At 42.1% G+C, this 22,887-nt stretch overlaps 2 protein-coding genes across 4 annotated transcripts in view; both read right to left on the reverse strand.

The window, feature by feature from the left end:
- Positions 1 to 13,889, reverse strand: part of xpnpep1 (X-prolyl aminopeptidase (aminopeptidase P) 1, soluble) — a 40,194-nt gene extending 26,305 nt beyond the window's left edge. The window contains exons 1-7 of one of the 3 annotated variants that reach the window (XM_063198364.1): positions 13,769 to 13,889; positions 12,196 to 12,320; positions 9,421 to 9,484; positions 5,374 to 5,478; positions 4,504 to 4,596; positions 4,135 to 4,278; positions 1,835 to 1,930 (exon numbers count right to left, since the gene is read on the reverse strand). In XM_063198364.1, the coding sequence (XP_063054434.1) occupies positions 1,835 to 1,930; positions 4,135 to 4,278; positions 4,504 to 4,596; positions 5,374 to 5,478; positions 9,421 to 9,484; positions 12,196 to 12,312 (619 nt within the window). In that variant the 5' untranslated portion in view covers positions 12,313 to 12,320; positions 13,769 to 13,889. Of the gene's footprint in view, positions 1 to 1,834; positions 1,931 to 4,134; positions 4,279 to 4,503; positions 4,597 to 5,373; positions 5,479 to 9,420; positions 9,485 to 11,755; positions 11,774 to 12,081; positions 12,102 to 12,195; positions 12,321 to 13,768 lie in introns of those variants that run through there. The other 2 variants (XM_063198376.1, XM_063198371.1) reach the window with 2 other exon arrangements.
- A 2,598-nt stretch (positions 13,890 to 16,487) lies between these two features.
- The window catches only part of cusr (Copper-only SOD repeat protein), a 28,377-nt gene continuing 21,977 nt past the window's right edge, over positions 16,488 to 22,887 (reverse strand). Inside the window, exons 9-10 of the mRNA XM_063203859.1 lie at positions 17,608 to 17,688; positions 16,488 to 16,745 (exon numbers count right to left, since the gene is read on the reverse strand). Coding sequence (XP_063059929.1) covers positions 16,603 to 16,745; positions 17,608 to 17,688 — 224 coding nt within the window. The 3' untranslated portion in view covers positions 16,488 to 16,602. The remainder of the gene's footprint in view (positions 16,746 to 17,607; positions 17,689 to 22,887) is intronic.

Below are 22,887 nucleotides of genomic sequence, written 5' to 3' on the forward strand. Positions count from 1 at the left end.
CCTCTAATCATGGGTACTAACCTGCACTACATTTCATAGGTCCTCCACTATTTTTCTGCTCTCTACCTGTTCAAAGCGACTTACAGTCATTATCAGAACATGGTACTGGTTACAATCCCTGGAGCATTGTGGGGTCAGACGTCTTGCTCAAGGTTCAAGGGCACCTCAGTCATGCAGTGAGAGAGGGAGTGGAGGGGTGGGATTCGAACCTACAACCCTCTGATCTAAAGCCCATCTCCTTAACCACCAGGCCACAGCTGCCTCACAACACAATATGATTTTGGTGTTGTCTTGAACTATTGATGTTGTTTTGATTTCGACACACCGGTATGAATTCCATGACCTGTCCACAGGCATGGTTTATTGCCTTTTCGCGTGATGTGCAATACAACTGGTTTTAACTGGTTACTGGTACATAGCCAGCAAAAGCACATTACTGAATAAATCATTCCATCGAACAATGATCTTTCTGAGAGAGAGATAAGTAGGGGTCGACCGATACACGTTTTTTAATGGCCGATGCGATACCGTTTTTTTTTTTTCATCACCCTTGGCCGATACCCAATTTCCGATATACCCAATATTTGGGGCCGATATGGGTTAAAAAAAGGTTAAAACATGACAAATATTCCAGGTCTCAAGTTAAAAATAAACATTCCTTTAACATTATCAAATTGAGGTAGAACTTGTAACATTTAAACACCCACTCTAACAATCAAGTAATGTCTAACAATCAAGTAATAAAAAAATAAAGTGTCGAATGACATAAAATAATAAATATTGCGTATCGGCCAATACGATACACTTATAAAGTGCAAATATCGGCCCGATACCAATACCCATATATATATCGGTCTATCCTTAGAGATAAGCAATGAGCAATGAGCAATTTTCCACTGACAAAAGGAAATGAAGCTTCAGCACACTATGTAACACTTTCAAGTAAATTAATCAGTAAAGTAAACTTAATTGTCCTACCGATGCTTAAACCAGTCATCAGCAGGTGAGTGAAGACTGTCTGTGGGCTGAAAAGTACACTTGCAACATTTGCAGTGTCGACCTGAGTCAATTGATTATTATTAACACGACAGTCTGGATTTTGAGGCAATGTCGTCGTCCCCATCAGCCTTACATGTACAGTACACCAAAAGCAATGCAAGTCATTATTTCTCCATGGAGGGTCGGCACATTGAGCGACCAATGCGAGTTTGCCGGGGGCGAAACAAATGGGGCGACTAGAGTGAAATTCGGCGATGAAAAGTCAGCCAATATAATGGCAATGAGCTATGACCCGGGTTCGGTGAAAACCCATTGGAATTTTCATATCTTTGAAAGTCTCAGTCTGTCAAGCCAGAACAGTTATGCGACTCGCTAAATCAAAACTGTCCAGAGTGAATACAGTGAATTAATGGAAAAACTTCCTCAATGACCTCAGCTACTTGGTCGTTTTGGTCCTTTTTGATGTACACAAGTTATGCCCCTCTTGTGTCATATTATTTCCTACTCACAGAACTTTCAGTCTGCTAGTTCCAGTTAATAGTCACCATTAATGTAATCAAATACTAGCATCTAGTGCTAGCATCACCTCACCCATGTAGCTGGTGAATAATAAGTTGGATAGGTGCCAGCCACTTCCACTATCAGACACTTCCAAACGTTCCTATGTCAGTGTTTTTTTTTGTTATTGCATGACCAATCAAAACATACTTCGTACTCCCTGTAAAAAGAAACCATCTGCATACAACGACACCCTCTCCATATAAAATAAAAATGTCCTCTTCTCTTTTCTCTTCATCAGCAGCAGCACCCGATATGAATTAAAGAAGACACTTACATGCAATTTCGTCCAGCGCTGTGACGACAAACCAGGATATCTTCCTCTCCGCCATCTTGGCTCTCACCGTGGTGACTTTGTCCTGCCAGCTCAAACCTGTAGCCATGACAACAGCAGTCATCTATTGGTAAATTGCAACATCTTTCCAATTTTGTCACTTCTTCTCAACACCACCCATATTCTTTTGATTCAACAAAACATAACAATGGTTGAAGAGACAGTCACTATGGGGTGACGAATGACACAATTGGCCACTAAAAACATTTCTAATTTCAATGCAAAGCTAACACAACACCATGGTAAATGTCATCAGAAACAGTGCCCAATGATTATCTCTTAGTATAGAGTTCTGAAAACCAACCTAAATGTTAGACATACATTACATTACATTACATTACGTTACACTTAGCCAACACTTTAATTCAAAGTAACTTAAAGTTCTTTACAGGGTATTGGTTGCAGCCCCTGGAGCAGTGTGGGCTTAGGTGCCTTGCTCAAGGGCGCTTAAGCCATGGATGGAGGTGTAGGGAGGACTGGTAAGGTTGGGATTCGAACCTGCAACACTATGATCTCAAGTCCACCTCCCTAACCACTAGGACACAGCTGCCCCATACATGGATGTGCCTTTCTTTGGAACCAATATTTATTGTATTCCATCAAGGCAAAACGATTTTACCGTAGGAAAAATGATTTGGTACCATGTTTCCTGGACTGCACCATGCAAGGTCCTTGCAAAGTCTGGTCACCCCAATGAATCACCCACACATTAAAACTTTGGATGTCCCAAAGAAGTTGCATAGTATGCACATAGCATAAAATGCAAACTCAACATCACATGACTGACAGTATCCTCTGTGTCTGGCTGTTTAAGAAAATTATGTTCTGCTCTTTAAAGGGAATTCTGCTCTCCACAGTACATCCACACATGGCTAAACGGGGGACAATGGTTGTGCAGAGTTATGACCTGGAACAGGCAAAAACAAAACAAAAACCTTTATTTTCACATCCTGTTCTGCCTTCCTGTCTGTTATATCAAATTCAATTGAATATGGTTACTGAGTGACGAGTTTTGAGGAACTGATACAACAAGGAACACCTGTCTGACTTTCGAGGACCAACATTTGCCAACATATTGACAACACCAGTTGTCTGTAAAGATTACTCTGGCAAAAAGAGATTTGTTGACTCAAAATAAATACACTACACACAGTGAGGGACCCTGAGTTGCACGGAGTGGCGCACTTCGCTGCGACCCACACCACAAGGTGGCGGCGCGCAGAGTCGCAGCGGCCCCGGAGTACTAAACTTTTAGCTTCTGCTGTTACTAAGTATTGTACCCAAAACACAATTTCGTTGCCTTTTTGACAATGACAATACATTCTTGATTCTGATTATGAATTGGGAAAACAGGTTCGAATCTGGCCTGGGTCCTTTCCCAACCCTACCTCACCTTTCTCTCCCTGTTGTTTCCTCTCTTGCCTCTTTTCCACTGCCGGTTTTCTGTTAGGCCTACAGCTCGACACAGGGCAACTTGGACGCCACTTTTTGCTTTTCAAGTATGCACGACACGGGTCAATCGTAAAGCAAGAAGTGGTGGCCGAGTCGTGCTGTGTCGAGTCATAGGCCTATCAGAAAACCAGCAGTGGAAAAGAGGCATCTGTTACTCAACTTTGTTGGAGAGTTGAAAAATTAAAACAAACAAACAATTTAACCCATTTAAGCCATGAAGCATGCGGATACGCTGCATTGCCCTAGGTGCCTGGAGGGACATAGACGCTACATTCAGGCACTTGAGATTTGAGGTTTTTTTAACAAAAAATGTGAGTATGCAAGAGCTGAATGAACATACTATAATGCACGATGAGGGTCCTAGCTTTTCAACGCAACTTATTATACGTTTTTATTTGGCTAATATATTCAGGTTTTAATAGTGTGAGGGCACCTTTTCCCAAAAAGGGCTTAGGCATTCAACGGGTGTTTTTTTGCAGGTGCCTCAGGCTTAGAAACAATTTAATGTTGCTAAAAGCAGGCGATGGTAACAGTGATGCCAGAGAGAGTAGAGAGAGAGGTTCCATTGGCCCATTGTTTTCGGGTTCTATTATTGCAAGGGGGAGGGGGGGAAATCCCCCTTTAGGCAGACCTAGGCAGACCTAAGGACTGTTCTATTCAATGCTAGGAGTGACTTATGACACGCCCTTTTAGGCAGACCGGAACCTGGTCATGTTAGGTGCCCATAGCAACCTATTACATTGGCATATCTCTATATACTTAAAGAATCTCTGGTGGGAGTTTGGGCTCACCGGTGTACTTGAGGCCCAGGGCGATGAGCGGAGTGCTGGGGCGCGCCGGCCGGTCCTCCCACACCGCGTCGATCAGGTTGTCCTCCACGGCAACCAGGGCGTGGCCCGCACCTGCCAGAGCCTTGGACATGTTCTTCCACTGGTCTGATGGGGACAGGACAACGAGATTACATTAAATTACATTACATTACATTACATTGGCATTACAATAAAGTATATTCTATTCTATTCATTAAACCTCACTACATTACACCCGCCAGAGCCTTGGACGTCTTCTTCCATTAGTCTGATGGCGACTGGGAGATGATATTACATTACACTAAATTACATTACATTACACTTGAACTGGAACTTGACGAGCGCACTGACCAGCAGCGATGATCCAGGGGTCCACCCCGACCCTGGAGTTCTCTGGTAGGACGCTGATAAGCCAATCTTCCTGGGAGGGAGTCTCTTTCAGCCCTGAGGGGTAGGGGGGGGGGAGATCAGAGGACGGACATAAGCACACACTTGTCTGGGGGGTCTGCATTAAAGGGGTATGCCACTATTTTGGGGCTTAATACAGTTAAAATCGTTGGCCAGGGTTTATATAGGTGGTAAAGTGTCTTATTTTTCATGTAAGCCGTTGTCTTGTTTTAAGACAAGTTAAAAGAGGGAGCATGTCGCTAAGCTAGTGAAAGTCAATGGATCTGTGTAGCATGTAGCAATGCTAGTGTAGTGGCATACCCATTTAAACTGACACACAACGTTAAACACACACAGATGAATAGCAATTCAGGGTGTGTACATATGAAGAGTTTTGTTGCAAAATGACTCAAAAGCCATTTTTTGACTTTTGCATTTTATTACTAGGGATGACTGTTATAGGAATGACTATATACATTACTAGGAATGACTATATAAAATGCATTTGGCCAGTTTTGCAATGCAATGCAATGCCCAACACGACATGTGAATTTCCCAAAATGTATACAAGACATTTTGCAACAAGGCTCTTCAAATACACACAAAGTCACAGGTCCAGGTTCTGTTGGTTACAATAGAAAATGTTAAAAAATGCTCAAAACAAAACAAAACCGTTTCAGTGTGTAGAGCGTTATTTTTCAAAGCATTTTTTTAATTTGTAGTCAAATCTCCGCAAGACTGTCTGTACAGGTGTTTTGCCACTGGGTGATGTCGCAGAGATTTACGGTGTTGTCATGGCAAATCATGATATCATTTCCTGTGTGTTGTTCGTACCCATCTTCATGAGGGTCCAGTTGTTGTCCATCTGCTGGCTGGCCTGCAGGAAGTAGCGTCCGTCAGTCCACATGGCGGCGTGCTGCTCTGTGATGATAGCAGTGCCTACACACACACACACACACACACACACACACACATGCACGCACACGCACACACACACACACACACACACACACACACACACACACACACGGGCGCGCGCGCACACACACGCACGCACACACACGCACACAGTACAAGTACAGTAAATAACACAAACTGTGGAGGCACATTCACAGACCTTATTCAGTACATTGACAAGACATAAAAAATGGGCAAGATAGATCCCAGTTGACGTAGATATGCACTCAAAGAAGCAGACACTCAAAAAAGCAGACACTCAAAGAAGCAGACACTCAAAGAAGCAGCCACACATGCACCCGTGCACGCACACACACACACACACACACTCACCCTCACACAAAGAAGCACACAATCAATGAAGTATACACTCAAACAAAAAAGCAGACAGACACACGCACACGCACGCACGCACGCGCGCCATTATGAAATCATTTCAAGCATCAACTGGTTTATTGCCACTCATAGACATGAGAACAGACTTTGACCAGGAGCCTGACAGTGCCAGCAAGTAAAGGCCATGTTCATCTCTACGCAGACATCTGAAGAGTTCAGGTTCACAGGGGTTACTCCATGTCAAATCAGACCCATTGGAAACACATTAGCACATTGAAGGAGATAGGAGAAAACAAAGGTACCATATAGGGCTGGGCGGTTTTGGAAAAAATGAGCATCACGGTTTTCTTGATGAAAATTGACATCACGGTTTTCTGCACGGTTTTTTGACAAGCGGCGATTTCCCCCCAAATCTTAATCTTTCGGACGAAAAAAAAACTGAAATTAAATGTAAAAATGAGATACAATCATGAATTTAAATTAATCTCCATTTCTATTTTATCAGTTTTTCATTTCAATATTCTTTATAATTTATAGTTTATATTTCCCTACCCAAGGCTTTAAGTTCCCTTTCAAGTAAAAAGGGTTAATAAATTATTATAAGTAGCAGTTTTTCCCAAGACAGCCCAAAACTGCATATTTCTTGTTCTACACCTGGCAACACTAATTGCTTAGTTCCCGTTGTACACCTGGCAACACTGATCACTAGGACCGGATGTTGCCTTGCGCATCGCATGACTAGCGAGTAAACACAGTGGGACAGAAACGGAACAGACTGAAGAGACACGAAAACAAACGGATTTATTTGATATTTATTTGAAGGCCAAATCTAACGTAGCATGTATTTTGTCAGGTAGTTTGTGTCATATGGCGATGTATTTCGCTCCTATTTTGCTCCCAAATCATTTCAAACAGCAATGTAGCAATGTATCTTGTCTGCCCATTGCATTTTGCAGGCTAAATTAGCCTCAATGGCAAAACTCATAAGCAGACTTAACAGCAGTCCTGCACACGCAGTTGGGATGGTAATTAAATACAGTTAAGAATCTGAGAACTGTTGTAGCCTATTAGAATAGGCTTTCATTTAACTTCAATCAAATGTAAGCTAAGTTGATTGAAATGTTCATCATGATTCATCCATGCCATGTGGGTTCTTCATTAGGCTTAGTTATGCTTCACTCTCACCAGCTTCTTTAGCACGATTAACCAATTATTTTTATTGCTTCAATCAACATCTTAAATTGTGTTGACATTTCCTAGTAGAAAAGCAACAGTGGACTTGGAGTTGAAATGAAGTGTGACACAAAGTATGAAGTTCACGCACATAGCCTAGTATGAACAACAACAACAAAAACGTATCTCATCAAAAAGAGAACCTTGTGTAGGTGAAACAGAGATCACGTTTTTTTTAACGGTATACCGCCCAGCTCTAGTACCATACAACCTCCCACCTTCTCCTGAAAGGGGAATTACTGTGTAAATGGCTTAAAAAGTGTCAAAACATGATGCTGAGGGCTAACTCTGGGCACACACCTCAACTTCATTCGTGCCCTGCATTCAGAAATCCAGCGCTAGTTAGCCGATGCTAACAGCTAACTAGCGCTGGATTTCTGAATGCAGGTACGAATGGAGTTGAGGTACTGTATGTGCCCAGAGTTAGCCCTCAGCATCATGTTTTAACACTATTTTAGTCATTTTACACTGGATTTCTCCTTTAATTGAATAATGATGGATGCATGGTTTTCTCATTAGATGAGCCTTTTTCATGTGACGTCAGACATCCCAAGTTCCAAAAATTGGGAGATTTCAGGGAGATGTTTATCGACCCAAGTATTATCATAAAAGATGTGTTAGGTATCCTCTGGTTGTGCCAAGGGTAAAAAATATCTACACAGGTAAAAAATATCTACACATGTATTTAAACCAAAATGCTACCAAACGCTACCCAAGTAAACCAGCGCCACCCTTTGGACACAACGGAGCAGAGATTTGTTTTGAATTTGTTTTGAATCAAAGCGGGCAGGGTTTTGAGGTATTGACGGCGAAGGAAAACGTTGGGAAAGCACATCAACGAGAAAGATCGCTGGTTGGTCAGAGCTCCGGCCTATAGGCACAGGCAAGGTTTGAAAAGCAACATGTTGTTCTCATCAACAATCTTCGGATGTATCGTTCATCGGGGCCAGACTAAATTACACATCCAGCCACATTTTGGCTGGTTTATCAGGCTAACCAACTGCTGGCACCAGCTTCCTGTTCAAAGTATTCAGCGTGTGCTCTCTGTCAAGCAATCGCCCTCTGCCCTTGCTTTGAACAGACACACATGCAGGTTCCACAATCAGTCTTTCCATCTCTCTCTCGCTTCTGCAAACGCATAATGTGAGAATTATATTGTCAATGTTTTTTCTTATTAATAAATAATCATGAATCGATGCAGTAGGGCCTATATTGCGAATATAAGTATCGCGATACATCTTTATGACGATTTTTTTTTTGCGAACCCCTACTGTTTTCAACTTTGTTCATACCCACTTTGCTGTTTAAAAATTGTCAGGTTTTGTTTCTGTCAGACAGAGGTCAGAGTGTCAGTGGAATTTATAACAATGACCCAATACTCTCAAAGTCTATTTTCAATAATATTCAAAAATGTTTCCCAGAGGGGTCAGATTTTTCGCCGATGGCAAGTGCACATTTATTCTAAGTATTAATTCTTGAAGCCCTGGCCCGAGGTTTCCCCACAGCCTTTGTTCAATGAGATTCTGTTTTTTCTCAGGCGGACAGTAGGACCATAGCCAACTGTCACTTCGCGATGAAAACTGTAACTGAAGCGTCCACACTTTTGGGTCAGCATACAAATTTTATAATAACAAAAGAGGGGGGGGGAGGGTTGACTACAACAAACAGTCAGGGATGTTGTTGTGATGTACGTACAGATACCTCAAAGAGCAAGGGGTCTGGTCAATGTCAACCCACCTATCGTGAACCTACCCGACAGGCCTATCAAAGAATCAAGGCCATTTTGTTTGGCTCAGCTGAAAGAGTTACAGAGAAACTCGAGCCTGGCGTCCCCCTGACCCATATGATTACACTACTCAGATGGCTACGCTACCCCTAGGGGCACACCCATCGGCTGGCAGTGTGTGTGTGTGTGTGTGTGTGTGTGTGTGTGTGTGTGTGTGTGTGTGTGTGTGTGTGTGTGTGTGTGTGTGTGTGTGTGTGTGTGTGTGTGTGTGTGTGTGTTTCTCCACAGGGTCCACAGTGTGCATGTGTGTGTGTGTAAGAGAGAGAGAGAGAAACAAAGAGAGAGGGGGGGAATAGAGAAAAGGGAGAGAGAGAGAGAGAGAGAAAGGGAGAGAGAGAGAGAGAGAGAGAGAGAGAGAGAGAGAGAGAGAGAGAAAGAATGCGTGTCCCCTCATGCCCCACCAATTCACCAGCTCTGAGGGGTGTGTGTGTGTGTGTGTGTGTGTGTGTGTGTGTGTGTGTGTGTGTGTGTGTGTGTGTGTGTGTGTGTGTGTGTGTGTGTGTGTGTGTGTGTGTGTGTGTGTGTGTGTGTGTGTGGCAGGGTACAGGGCACAAAGAGTCAAACCTCACCTGCAGAGCCATTGAAGCCACTGATGAATGCCCGTCTGCAGTCACACGGGGCAATGTATTCACTCTGCAACAGAGAGAGAGAAAGAGTGAGAGAGAGAGAGAGAGAGAGAGAGAGAGAGAGAGAGAGAGAGAGAGAGAGAGAGGCAAAATATTGCTCTGTGTTAGGAAGAAAAATGGCACTCATCCAGTCACTTGTGACAGAGAGAGAGAGAGAGAAAGAGAGAAAGAGGGAAGAGAAAGAGAGAAAGAGGCAAAATATTGCTCTGTGTTGGGAAGAAAATTGGCACTCATCCACTCATTTGTGACAGAGAGAGAGAGAGAGAAGAAGATAAAAAGAGAGAAAGAGAGAAAGAAAGAAAGAGGCAAAATATTGCTCTGTGTTGGGAAGGAAAATGGCACTAATCCACTCATTTGTGACAGAGAGAGAGAGAGAGAGAGAGAGAGAGAGAGAGAGAGAGAGAGAGAGAGAGAGCTGTATTCGCTCTGCAACACACTCACAGAACAGAAGCGAATGAGCAAGAGTGTATGCCATGGCCACAGAGAAAAGCGAAAGGCAGAGAGAAAGCAGAGAGAAAGCTAAAGAAAGAAGGATGGATGAAGGAAGGAAAACAGACACGGCCATGCGTACAGCAAAAAGAGACAGAGAAAATAACAAGAAGAAGACTAGAAATGCACTCAAAGAGTGCATACCTCTATAACCTCCTTGGCGGAGGTGATAAGAGGACAAAGGCAAGGCAAGGCAAGGCAAGTTTATTTATATAGCGCATTTCATACACAGGTGCAACTCAATGTGCTTCACAAAGTTAACAAATGTAAATGAAAGGAAACAGGGAAGAAAGAAGGAAATGAATTAGAGTCAAAAAAAACATTTAAAACATTAAGATAAAACATAAGGTAAAAATAATAATAAAATAAAATAAAACAAATTAAATAAACATAAAAATAAAATAAAAAATAATAAATTAAAAGTGGTGGAAAGAAAAACAAACGTACATAAAGAGAATGCAAGAATAAGAGATGAGAGAATGTGGAAGCGACAGAGTGAGAGAAAATGACAGGGTTGCCAGATGAGACTGATGATTTCCAGTCCCAAAAAATGCTCAAAACCCATTTGGAAGTACTAAATCCCACCTAAAGCCCAATGTGAACTAAATTCTATTGATTTCCATGGCCATGAATTTAGAGGAAAACCCACCCAAATGCCCTTTTTACCCATTTTTCTCAGCAGACAGCCTCCTAATCCGCCCAAATGGGCACGAAACCGCCCAATCTGGCAACACTGAAAAGCGGGTGAGACGGATGAATCGAACACACTGTCGGAGGAGCGAGAGGTGCCAAAGAGGAGGATGAACATCCTCATGCGCAATCAGATGTGGACACAACGGACACAACACTCTCAACACCTCACGACTAGCGGAGAGCTGAGGAGAGCTGAGGAGAGCTGAGAGAGGACAGCTCCAATCAGAGATGATGAGACGGAGGGAGAGAGAGAGAGGGAGAGAGAGAGAGAGAGAGAGAGAGAGAGAGAGAGAGAGAGAGAGAGAGAGAGAGAGAGAGAGAGAGAGAGAGAGAGAGAGAGAGAGAGAGAGAGAGAGAGAGAGAGTGAGTGAGTGAGTGAGTGAGTGAGTGAGTGAGTGAGTGAGTGAGTGAGTGAGTGAGTGAGTGAGTGACTGAGTGAGTGAGTGAGTGAGAGAGAGAGAGAGAGAGAGAGAGAGAGAGAGAGAGAGAGAGAGAGAGAGAGAGAGAGAGCAGGAGTATGAGTATGAGTATGAGTGAGAAAGTGAAGGGAATTGGGTGTGTGGCATGAGTGAGTGATAGAGATGCCCAAAACAACACACTCTCCACACCTCACAACCAGAGCTCAGGGATTTGCAGGGCAACAGTATTTATTCCCTTGTATGGTTAATATATGTATTTGCGTCCCTGTACATTTCACGCAAAATTAGTGGACAAACTATTAATGGAAAATCCAGTAATATTAAGGGGACATTAAAAAAAAATTGCTTAAGAATATGGGGGATGGGGGATTGCGATAATATTAGGTCCAAAAGTGCGTCCATGCTGAAAAAGTTTGGGAACCACTGGTCTGGGGATTTGCATGTACGTACATGGCGTGCATCTCCAGAGGGCACTACGTATATATAGGCCTGCATGGGACGCGTTCTATACAGTATACACGCCTAGTGCGCCGTGTACTAGTGTATAGTCCAGCGTACTGTATATATACATACATCTCCAGAGGGCACAGTGTAAGCCTGAATGGGATGTGTTATATACAGTATGTCTATATAGTGTTTGGTGCACTAGCGTATAGTTCAGTGTACTGCATACATACCTGGTGTGCATCTCCAGAGGGCACTATGTAGGATGGGATGCGTTATAGTATACAATATATGCCTATATAGTGTGCTGTGCAGTGTGCACTAGTGCCTAGTGTACTTCATCTATAACTGGTGTGCATCTCCGGAGGGCACGATGTAGGCCTGGATGGGATGTGTTATATACAGTATGTGTATAGTGTGCTGTGCAATGGTGTATAGTCCAGTATACTGCATAAAGTATACGTGGTGTGCATCTCCGGAGGGTACGATGTAGGCCTGAATACAATATGCATAAACTGTGCTGTGTACTAGTGCATAGTCCAGTGTACTGCATCTATACCTGGTGTGCATCTCCAGAGGGCACGATGTAGAATGGGACGTGCTATAGTATACAGTATGTCTATATAGTGTGCTGTGCTATCTAGTGTACTCATTGACAGTATTGCATCTATACCTGGTGTGCATCTCCAGAGGGCACGATGTAGGCCTGGATGGGCTCCTTCAGGTACTTGGTGCTCCTCATGGCCTGGCGGAGTTGCCGTAGCAACTCCACTGTGATCTTTGGGGACATGGCGGTATCTGCAAGAAAGGACAGCGTTCGGTTAAGCATGGCTACTGGACAGGACAACAGTATTAGGCAGACATTTGCACTAGAGGTGTAACTAATAAAGTGGCCGGCGAGTGTATATCACATATTTCGATGAAAAAAAGTCATCTAAAAAGATATGTGAAAGATTAAAATTTCACTTGAGATTGTATTAAAACTAACATTACAGAAATGCGCAAGATGTATCACATTTCCAACAACTCGAAGCGAATGCAGTGTGGTAGAGCTGGCAGCCACTCAAAAACAAATGAATAAGTCAAACACATGCCAGTGTCCCACCCGGGGGCACTTATTTATAATTTATCATCATGTTACTTTATACATATAATTTCACCACACATCCATAGATATTGCTTGTGAACAGAGACAAAATTTGGCAGCCGGTCAAAGGTGGATGTATACGAACTATATTTGGAAACTTGTGCAAAACACTTTCCAGTAACAATTGTAACAATTCCAGTTAAACACGTCTTTCATCAAATCGTTTAAAAATAAGAAATGCAATGATTACCTGAACCCATGATATTGCTGTGTGAGAGACGGAAACTAACTTAATACCAAGGAGAGAGACGTGGCACTCAAAAGTCAGCAGTCTAAGATCTTTAACCTTTAAGTCTGCCAGTGTGTGGTATCCACTGGCTTCAGCACTCCTTTAGTTAAACATTGACACTTATGATTCAATACAGGCAATAAACTACTATGTCCCTGTCCATATCAGATATAGCCTACCTAACCAAATTCATATCGATAAAAGAGTATATCTTTATTGCATAGCTACATATATAAAAATGTTCACAGCCGAAGGCCACTGACCGAATATCTTTCATTGTGAAAAACGTTTTGATGAGCCTTCATTCTCATTTTCCTCCTGGGTTTGGAGTACCATCCAATCAGACAAGCAAACGCATCGCAGAGCTCACTGATTGGCTGAAGTCACAGTGTTTACTGGAAATGATAACTGTCTCATCCTTTACTTTCATCGCATAAAATTGTCTTTGGAATTAGACATTACAGATGAAAATGCTGACAATGTCCATCTAAAACCAAACCAGCGATTGAAGACATGAGACAATATATATTTTTAATCTACCCATATGGAAGGAAGGTGTGGCACTCCGCTTCACCGCTAGTAAACAGGGGGGCATATGTGTTTTTTTCCTTAACACTGGGATAATATAAAGAAACTCACTAGCAACTGCCAAACTAATCTCGTGAAACTATTATCTCAAGTAACAAAACAACACGAGCGCCGTTCAGTTGCGAGAGTAGCATAGCATGATCAACATGGCATGCACGCAAGAGCTTCACAGAAAACAAAACAACGCCATTCATTCGAAGTCGTCACTGCGTCACCTAGCTCGTTTTTAGGGAAGATAAATCGAGCTATCGAATCAACATCACTGAATATAAAACCATTTACCTCTTCGGATGGGATTCTTTGTACTCAAAAGTGTTATTTAAACTCTACTGTTCCTTGTGTTCATTTGCAAAACAGGAGGCTGCCATTACGTCTTTGACGTTGATGGCCACGTGACCAGCGTATGGTCCAGTCATAGCACGCACAGAGGGCTCGCCTCCTCCCTGCTGGTTATGAAGTCACAAGTTTCAGCAAGATTTTGTAAAGAGCCATGACTCACTGGTGATGCTTATTTAGTCTTTTCTTCGTTTTTTTTCTTAGTCTTTCCATCTTAGTTTTTATTTAGCCATGCCTGTCAGGTTGTTTGCTGCCTATGCACAGGCCTATGTTCAAATAAAGCTTGCAAACAGTCATTTATATAACTCACAGTTGGTTTTTATTGTAGGCCTACAGAGAAAAGAAAATCTACATTCATTGTCGTCTGGTGCATGAAATAGTGCAATTTACAGTGATATATTCCATTCAAGAACAGTGATTAAAAAAAGTCCATAGGCTACACATGGAATGGAGTAATGTATTATTTTGACACACCTCCAGTCAATGATTTTCTGAGTTGAAACAATAGGCTAGGCCTCCCGTCTCTGGCCTAGTCTGGTTCTAGACAGACCTCTGTGTAGTTCCAGACAGCTCTGGGGGGGGTCCACACACAGGGAGCTACACACAGCTCTGGACTCCTGGCCAAAAACTGGCCAAAGTGTTCGTTGTTTCAGTAACAATGGCAGCTTGCATCGAGGAATCACGCGCCAGATATAGGATATATTGATTCTTTAACGATGAGAGACAAATGATAGATAAGGGCATTCTGAAGATGAATCCAACATGGGTTCTCCCAGACCTATAGTGAGTGGAACTTGTGAAGCTGTGGGGAACTACACAGGTCTGGCAAGAGTCAGGCTAACAACTGCCTTAATATCAACAATATTTACATTTAATTTCAAACATACAACAGTCTCATTTTCATTTAAATAAAAAAAATGTCCAACTCTGACACCAAACAGAGGACCAACCGTAGTCAGAATGACAAATAACCCATATAAACAACAAAAGAGAATACAATCAAATAATTGGCCAGTACAACCTTAATCATTATTATGAAATAGGCCACACACATACACTACATTCCCATTCTGCAGCTTTAACTGGAGGTTGTGGCCCGGCTATTGCGACCTAGTCTTTGAACCATGAGGCAACATTCTATGACGTGCCTCAGGTGGAATGGACGGGCTCAGGCTATGGCAGTCGAGGCATAGGTCCCAGAAAGGGGCATGCAATGGTGCATTTGCATCCCTTCTTTGGACTCCCTAAATGAGGCTTTCAAACGGCTTTCAATATGGCTTTGCAAAATGGTGTATATCCATTTTAGAACATTTTGGGAAATTTACAGTTTTGTATTGGGCATTCCATTGCATTGCAAAATGCTTTTTATATACTGTAGGTTTAAAAAGTATGTTCTCAAAATATTTGAATGGCAAGAGAATTTACACGTTGATGATTTCCAATAATGAATGAATGAATAATAATTAAATGCAAATGCAAAAAAAATGGTGTATAGACTACTATTTTGCAACGAAATTCTTCAGATAAAGAATGAAGGAAAAAAAATGCACCACCACTTTCAAACTCGTTCCGGCACCCTTGAGTTGAGGATCTCTTTTGTGAGTACACTGCAAAAATGGATAAAAGTAAAATCGCTGCCATGTCTGCCTGTTCTTTCAGCAAAGGTGATGTCACAAAAATACATAATTTAGATATCAACTGATTCAGGGAATTGGCTGGAGCACAGCCCCAATATACGCATTAACCTACTTTTATGAACCTGTGATGTCTGCCCGTGAAGTTATAGCTCACGTTGTCGTTTCATCTGCTGAAGAATCATGAAAATAGCCTTGCACATCAGTAAACACAAGTTCTGCCATGTACGCTTGTGTTCTCTATACAACAATTTCACAGTTGATTCAATCAAATACAGCATGTGGTATTCCACTGTTGTCTCATCTAGTGAAGCAGGTGTGGGGAACCTATGTTCTGAGGGCCATTTATGGCCCTTTAAAGATGCTACATGGATCCATTGACTTTCACTAGCTTAGCGACATGCTCCCTCTTTTAACTTGTCTTAAAGCAAGACAACGGCTTACATGAAAAATAAGACACTTTACCATCTTTATAAACCCCAGCCAACGATTTTAACTGTATTAAGCCCCAAAATAGTGGCATACCTCTTTAAGCCGTCTTATCCGGCCCCTGATATAATTTACAGTTTCACATGAAATATGACATGTTTTGTAAAGGAATCTTAGAAATTACATTTGCAAAATAATTAAGTTACATTTTCAGGGGATCTAGTGAAGGTGGGGTCTGTTGGTTGTAAAGGTGGCCACCTTCAATAAAGACCTAAAGTGCAGGGGGAAATCCTGGTTTGTGGTCATAGTACGGGCCTTTGGAGACTAATACAATTTGCCCTCGAATGTAAACGGCTCCCCACCCCTGTAGGTGAAGGATTATGAAGAGGGCCTTGGTCATCAGAAGAAAGTTAGAAGTCCTGTGTCTTCGTCTGCCTCTGTACCAGCTGATTTAGTGACTTGGCCAATAAACAAATACAGTATAAGGTTTCAATGCCTGCCTCTCAACACATAACCTCAACTAGGAATCAGCTGATTCTGTGAGGTGGGGGGACCAAATAGAGACCCCACAGCTCAGCGTCGTCTCATCGGGGAGAAGGATCATAAAAGCATCCATGTATGCATGAATACAAAGGAAGAAGTCCTGGCAGGTATTCTGTCTGCCTGTGGTAAATCAGCTGATTCGGTGGCTAAATACGAATACAGTGTGCGGTATTCTCAAAGTTGTCTCATCCGGTGGAGAGCCATCATGAAGAGAACCTTGCCCATCAGCAGGGTCCTGCTGGAGGAATGTAAACGGTCACTGCCAGACGATGGCGCTGGAGTTGGGGCTGCAGTAGAAGACCCCGGCGATGAATTACCTGAGGACATCAAACATGGTGGACATGAGTAATCATCATCATCATCATCATTACAGTCATACTACTACTACTACTACTACTACTACTACTACTACGGCTAATAATAATCATAATAATCATAATAATAATAATACATTTTATATTGCAGTCAGGGTACACCATACATTTTGCATTGTTAAGTCACATTTAAAGTGATACTGTAACATCTTTGTCCTGTACTTCCAACTGTTCTCTGAGTATGGCAGTGCAAATTTTACCTCCAAGCTAGCAGTTAACATTGAATCCTATGAGACCAGCTCGCCGCCAGCTGGTCTCATAGGACTCAATGTTAATTGCTAGCTTGGAGGTAAAATTTGCACTGCCATACACAGAAAACAGCAGGAAGTACAGGAGAATGGTAAAAGTCAATCATTTGATAATTAATGGGAGGTGTAATATGAGCTTATTTTCAAAAATGGTACAGTATCACTTTAAAGAGTCAAATTCACCACTAGTGTATATAGTAACACTAGCCTATACGTAATTAGAAAATAATAGAGATGCACCGGATCCTGATTTTTAGGATCCTGCTGGATACCGGATTCACTGCTTAAGATCCTGCCGGATCCGGAACCGGATACCGGATCCTACGAAAGGGTTGAAACACATAGCCTACTCACATAAGTGGGCCCTTTTTATCACGTTGGCTCAAACTATTTTGACTGAAAAGCCTCGGCTACCGGATCCTGGATCCTGGAACCGGATCCGGATCCTGTGAAAAACCCTATTATCCTGCCGGATCCGAATCCGGATCTTGGATCCGGTGCATCTCTAGAAAATAATAATAATAATGTCTGATGGACAGAGAGATATGGAGGCTTACGTCTGCATGCGGGCGTATCCCGGAACTGTCCCATGTCGGGGCTTGTTTTGACGGCTTCCAGGGCACCAGCACTCACATTACCTGCAGCAGACCGGGACAGAAAGAAACAAAGGCTTTATTCGGCTGTGTTTTATTTCTATGAATAATACATCATATGTCCAGACCAATCTTGCTTCGGGTTCTTCATTTGCATTTGCTATTACTGTGCAATTTGTAAAAATGTAAACAAACTGTGGTAACACTTCAAAGTTGTAAATGCTGTTTTCTGTGTAATAATAATAAAAAAAATCTTAGTGTATCTACTCAGTGTACAGTATACTCTTAGTTTATCTACATTCTTAACAATATGTAATACTGTGTGTGTACTTATAACATAACTAATCTTTACCCTAAGATACTGTGCAATTATGTGATGTTACATGTTGTTACATAGCTTGCTGTACTTAACTAAAAGTTTAAAAAAGTGTAAAACTAACTGTTTATATATTGTTAATTTAAAAAATAGTAGATTGACCCGTGGTTGCACCACATGGCCTTATATTTTATTAATGAACCTGCCTACTCTATTTCCTCTATTTCCAATGTGGCTGTTATTATGTCCCAGTGTGTGTGCCCCTTTGACCTATAAACCAATGGCTTGGTTGGGCTAACTCCTGAAACAATGCTGTCTTTTATCAGGGGCGAGTGCATTACTCTTATCAGGTCAGTTGGAGAGTGCACGGCTGCTGCTGTATAAGTTTACATGTGATTTTCTCCGCTGAGAAGCTGTCAGATTGAACATGTGTGTTTATTATTATTATTATTATTATTATTATTATTATTATTATTATTATTATTATTATTATGTGTGTTTCCCGTCTTTTTTCCACAGCTCTCTGCAAAACTCCAGAGCTGGCTGCAAACTCTCTCTCTCTCTCTCTCTCTCTCTCTCTCTCTCTCTCTCTCTCTCTCTCTCCGTCTCTCTCTCTCTCTCTCTCTCTCTCTCTCTCTCTCTCTCTCTCTCTCTCTCTCTCTCTATCCATTCTGTCTTTCTCCTTCTTTCTCCTGTCATAATCTCAGCCTTGCCATTACTTTCTCCCTTATTCATTTCTCTAACTGTGTACAGACAGGGGGGAAAGTCAGGAGGTACGGCTCCTGTCCCATTCAGATACAAGTCTGCATGGTCATACTCGCTGCATCAGATTACAATCCGGCTTGTTTTCTATCCCTGTCTCCCTGCCCACCTCAACCCCATTGAAAGGCCAAAACTGTGTACTGCTGCCGGGGCCAACCACTGTACAGTACAGTACAGAGAGACTCAGAGACAGAGAGAGAGAGAGAGAGAGAGAGAGAGAGAGAGAGAGAGAGAGAGAGAGAGAGAGAGAGAGAGAGAGAGAGAGAGAAAGAGAGAGAGAGACAGAGAGAGAGACAGAGACAGAGACAGAGACAGAGACAGAGAGATAGACACAGAGAGGAGATATAGACAGATAGTTCAGTGGAGTCTGCAGTAGCCATCTGCCTGCGTGCATTCGTGCGTGCATTTGTGCGTGTGTGCGTGCGCATCTGTGCATTGTTACACTGTACAGCCTACATAAGGCAGCTCTACTGACACACAGAGAGAAAGCTCTTGGCCTCACAGTATACAGGTAACTAGGGCAAGCCGGAATGACACCTTCCATGCACCCGACTAAAAAAACATCATGTACACGCACCTAACCCACTAACCATTTACATGTGTAAATCCTTTTGTTTGGGTTAAGAAAGGCGCACAACAACAGGCATGTGCGCTATTTGTGACATCCGATGACTTCCTAAGAAAGTGCAGATATTCTTCTGAGTAGCTAGCTAGGTGTGGTCAATTGAAGGAGCGGTGATCCACATTCAAAGGGTTCCCTGCTTGGGTGGGGTTCAAAAGGCTCTCAAGGGACGTTTTCATATGGGTGGGGGCATGGTAATAACTAGTATTGAGGACACAGAGGTCATGTCCTCTGTAATTTTTTCAGTAATGTAAAATGTATCTACTGTATGATGAAAATCGATATATGATCAACAATGATAAATTCAGTCTGTAAACGCCACCCCCATTTATCCTCAAGGCAGTGATTACTGAAAAAAATGAAGAGAAAGTGTTTGAAGCATTTTAAATACACAGTACACAGTACAGCACACAGTATTTGACCTCAGTATTTGAAAATGTCTGCACGGCCCTGGGTGGGGGTGGGGTGGAGGTGGATGATAGCCTGGACTCAGTCCAGTTGCATGTGAACTTAAATATACGTATGTATGAACATTATGATATAAATAGGCTAAACTAAAGATTTTGGTTACCCTGGGGTGACCTGAATTTACCCCAAAAGCCCTGGGGGAAAAATAGTTTAGTGACGCACCTTGTTATCATGCATTTGAAAACAAGATCATGAGTATTCCTTCGAAATTCAAAAAAAAAAGTGTGCAGAATATGGAGCTTTCTGTGGAACTATTGTGTGTAAGTTCAACAGGGCTCAACAGAGTTCTTCAGCTTAATGTGCAGCTGAAGATAAAATCATGACGCATGAGTTACTACGAACTATGGAGGTGTTGCCTGGTTAACACCTGACGATCTCACACGTGCTATCTATGCAATGTCCCATAGGAAAGGTGTGGCTTACGATTGCCCATGGTCGTTTATTGGGCATTATAAATGTGTCATTTGATGTATACGCACATACAGTGAGTCCAATATGCATTTGATCCCTTGCTGATTTTGTTGGTTTGCCTACTAACAAAGACATGATCAGTCAATAAATGTTATGATAATATGTATTCTAATATAGAGAGACAGAATATCAAAAAGAAAATCCAGAAATTAACTGAAGAGAATATATATTAATTTATTTCCATTTCATCGAGCAAAATAAGTATTTGATCCCCTGCCAACTGATTACAGTTCCAGGCCCACAGACCAGATGGGCACTTCCGATCAACTTGTCATCTGAATTAAAGACACCTGTACATACTAACAGGCATAAAAGACACATTGAATCAGCAGAATCAGCCCATAGTATGAGTGAATCAGTTACACTCCAACCTCACCAGCATGGGAAAGACCAAATAGTGGTCAAATGATATCAGGGACACGATTTTAGACCTGAACAAAGATTAAATGGGCTGCAAAGCCACAAGAAAGAGACTGGGTATTAATGACCCAGCTGTTGATGCATTTCTTCCAAAATGTGAGGAATACAAAATGACTATCCATCAGGCTGTCTGGGGTTCTATACAAGATTTGACCTTTTGTAGGGATTTGATAATCATGAGAACAGAAAGAAATCACCCTAGAGCTGTACGGGATGAACTAGGCAATGATATCAAAGCTACTGGGACCAAAATCACTGAGAAAACTACTGGTAGCACTTAATGCCACAGAGGTTTAAAATCCTGTAGTGCACACATGGTACCTCTACTTCAGAAGGAACCTGTGCAGTCCCACCTGAGGTTTGCCAACGGACATCAGACTGGTTTAGGATATGATAAGGAGGTGCTGTAGTCAGATGAAACCAAAATCAAGCTGTTTGGCATTATCACAATTCAATGTGTTTTGAGAAAGAGTACTGCTGTCTATGATCCCAAGAACAACCTCCTCACCATCATGCATGAAAGTGGTATCATTATGGTTTGAGGTTGTTTGTCTGGCCAAGGCACAGGACAACTTCACACCAATGAATGGATGGAGGGAGACATGTAATGTGCAATCCTGAGTGCAAACGTCCTTCCCTCCACCACTACACTGATGGGTGGGCCATTGTTGGATCTCCCAACATGACAATAATACACAACATACAGTCAAAGCAACGAAGGAGTGGCTCAATAAGAAGCATATTAAAGTCGTGAAGTGGCCTAGACAGTCTCCAAATATTAACCCTATAGTAATTCTATGGAGAGAACTGAACCTCCCATTTGCCAAGCTACAGCCACAAACTATTAATGTTTTAGAGATAATGTGCAAAGAGAAATGGGCAAAAATTGTTTCTACTATATGCACAAACATTGTCATTAACTAAAAGAAGCATCTAACCTCAATGCTAGAAAACTAGGGCTTTGCCACAAAGCACTTTATCTTCTTTAGCTAGAGGGGTCAAATACTTATTACCCTAAATTAAATACAAATAAATTAAAATATATTATTTTAAGTTATTTTCTGGAATTTCTTTTTGATATTCTGTCTCTCCATGTTTGAATACATATTATCAGAAATTTATAGACTGCTCATGTCTTTATTAGTGGGCAAACGGGCAAAATCAGCAAGGGATCAAATACATATTGGACTCACTGTAGCCCATTAGTTGGGTCATCTATAGAAGTTCTGTGACCGTGGAGAGGAAAGGTTAGTTTCTCACTGGATTTGTCATCTATAAAGGTTAAATAAAAAAATGAGCCAGGGTGCCCTCACAAAAATGTGGGGAAATTTTTGTAGAGCCCTATATCCAAAATGGCTGCTGCCAGTCAAGCTGGACATTTACTTTTTAATGGTTTTGACCACAGTGCTGCATAATACATGGTTTCTGAGACTATTTGGGTCAAGAAATTCACAAATATTTGTATTTAACCTTTATAGATGACAAATCCAGTGAGAAACGAACTTTTCCTCTCCACGGTCACAGAACTTCTATAGATGACCCAACTACATAGCCAATTGTAAAAGTGAAAGCCCAACTGGGAAACTCCAACTCCCATTGTCATTGTGACACACAGCACACAAGTGAACACTGCACACAACAAAATTGCATTAATGCCTCACCCAAGCAAGGGGGCTGCCCCCAATGGCACCTGAAAAGGGAGCAGTGCGGCGGGACGGTACCATGCTCAGGGTACGTCCGTCTGGCGTCCTAACCGCTTACCCATGACTGCCAATTGTGTCAGTTGTATCAATTCAGACAAATTGCGGCCATCGCCTTTCTACCCCTCCCCACTCTCTGATTGGAGCCCAAGATCTGGAACCCTCACTAAACGTGGGATTTCCCAGGCTAATGAAGGTGTATTGTAGGCTACAATGTTGAATCTGTCTGCTCATGATCATTCCACATAAGGTAAACTGGATCCAAATGTACGCTAATCCATCATCAGCTTTTCTGACATCTTAACGACTCTGATCACATTATGAGAGTTAATATGAATTATGAGGCCGTGTGTAGAATTCTGAGTATTCTGTCTGCGTGTGACTGTTCCACATTTTTTTGTATTTGTACTGTCACTCTGCGGTTCCTCTGAAACCTGAAGGCGTGGTTCCTAAAAGACCGCAGACATTACAAGGAACAAGACTGA

This window comes from Engraulis encrasicolus, chromosome 1 (genome assembly GCF_034702125.1).
Source record: "Engraulis encrasicolus isolate BLACKSEA-1 chromosome 1, IST_EnEncr_1.0, whole genome shotgun sequence".
Taxonomy (NCBI): domain Eukaryota; kingdom Metazoa; phylum Chordata; class Actinopteri; order Clupeiformes; family Engraulidae; genus Engraulis; species Engraulis encrasicolus.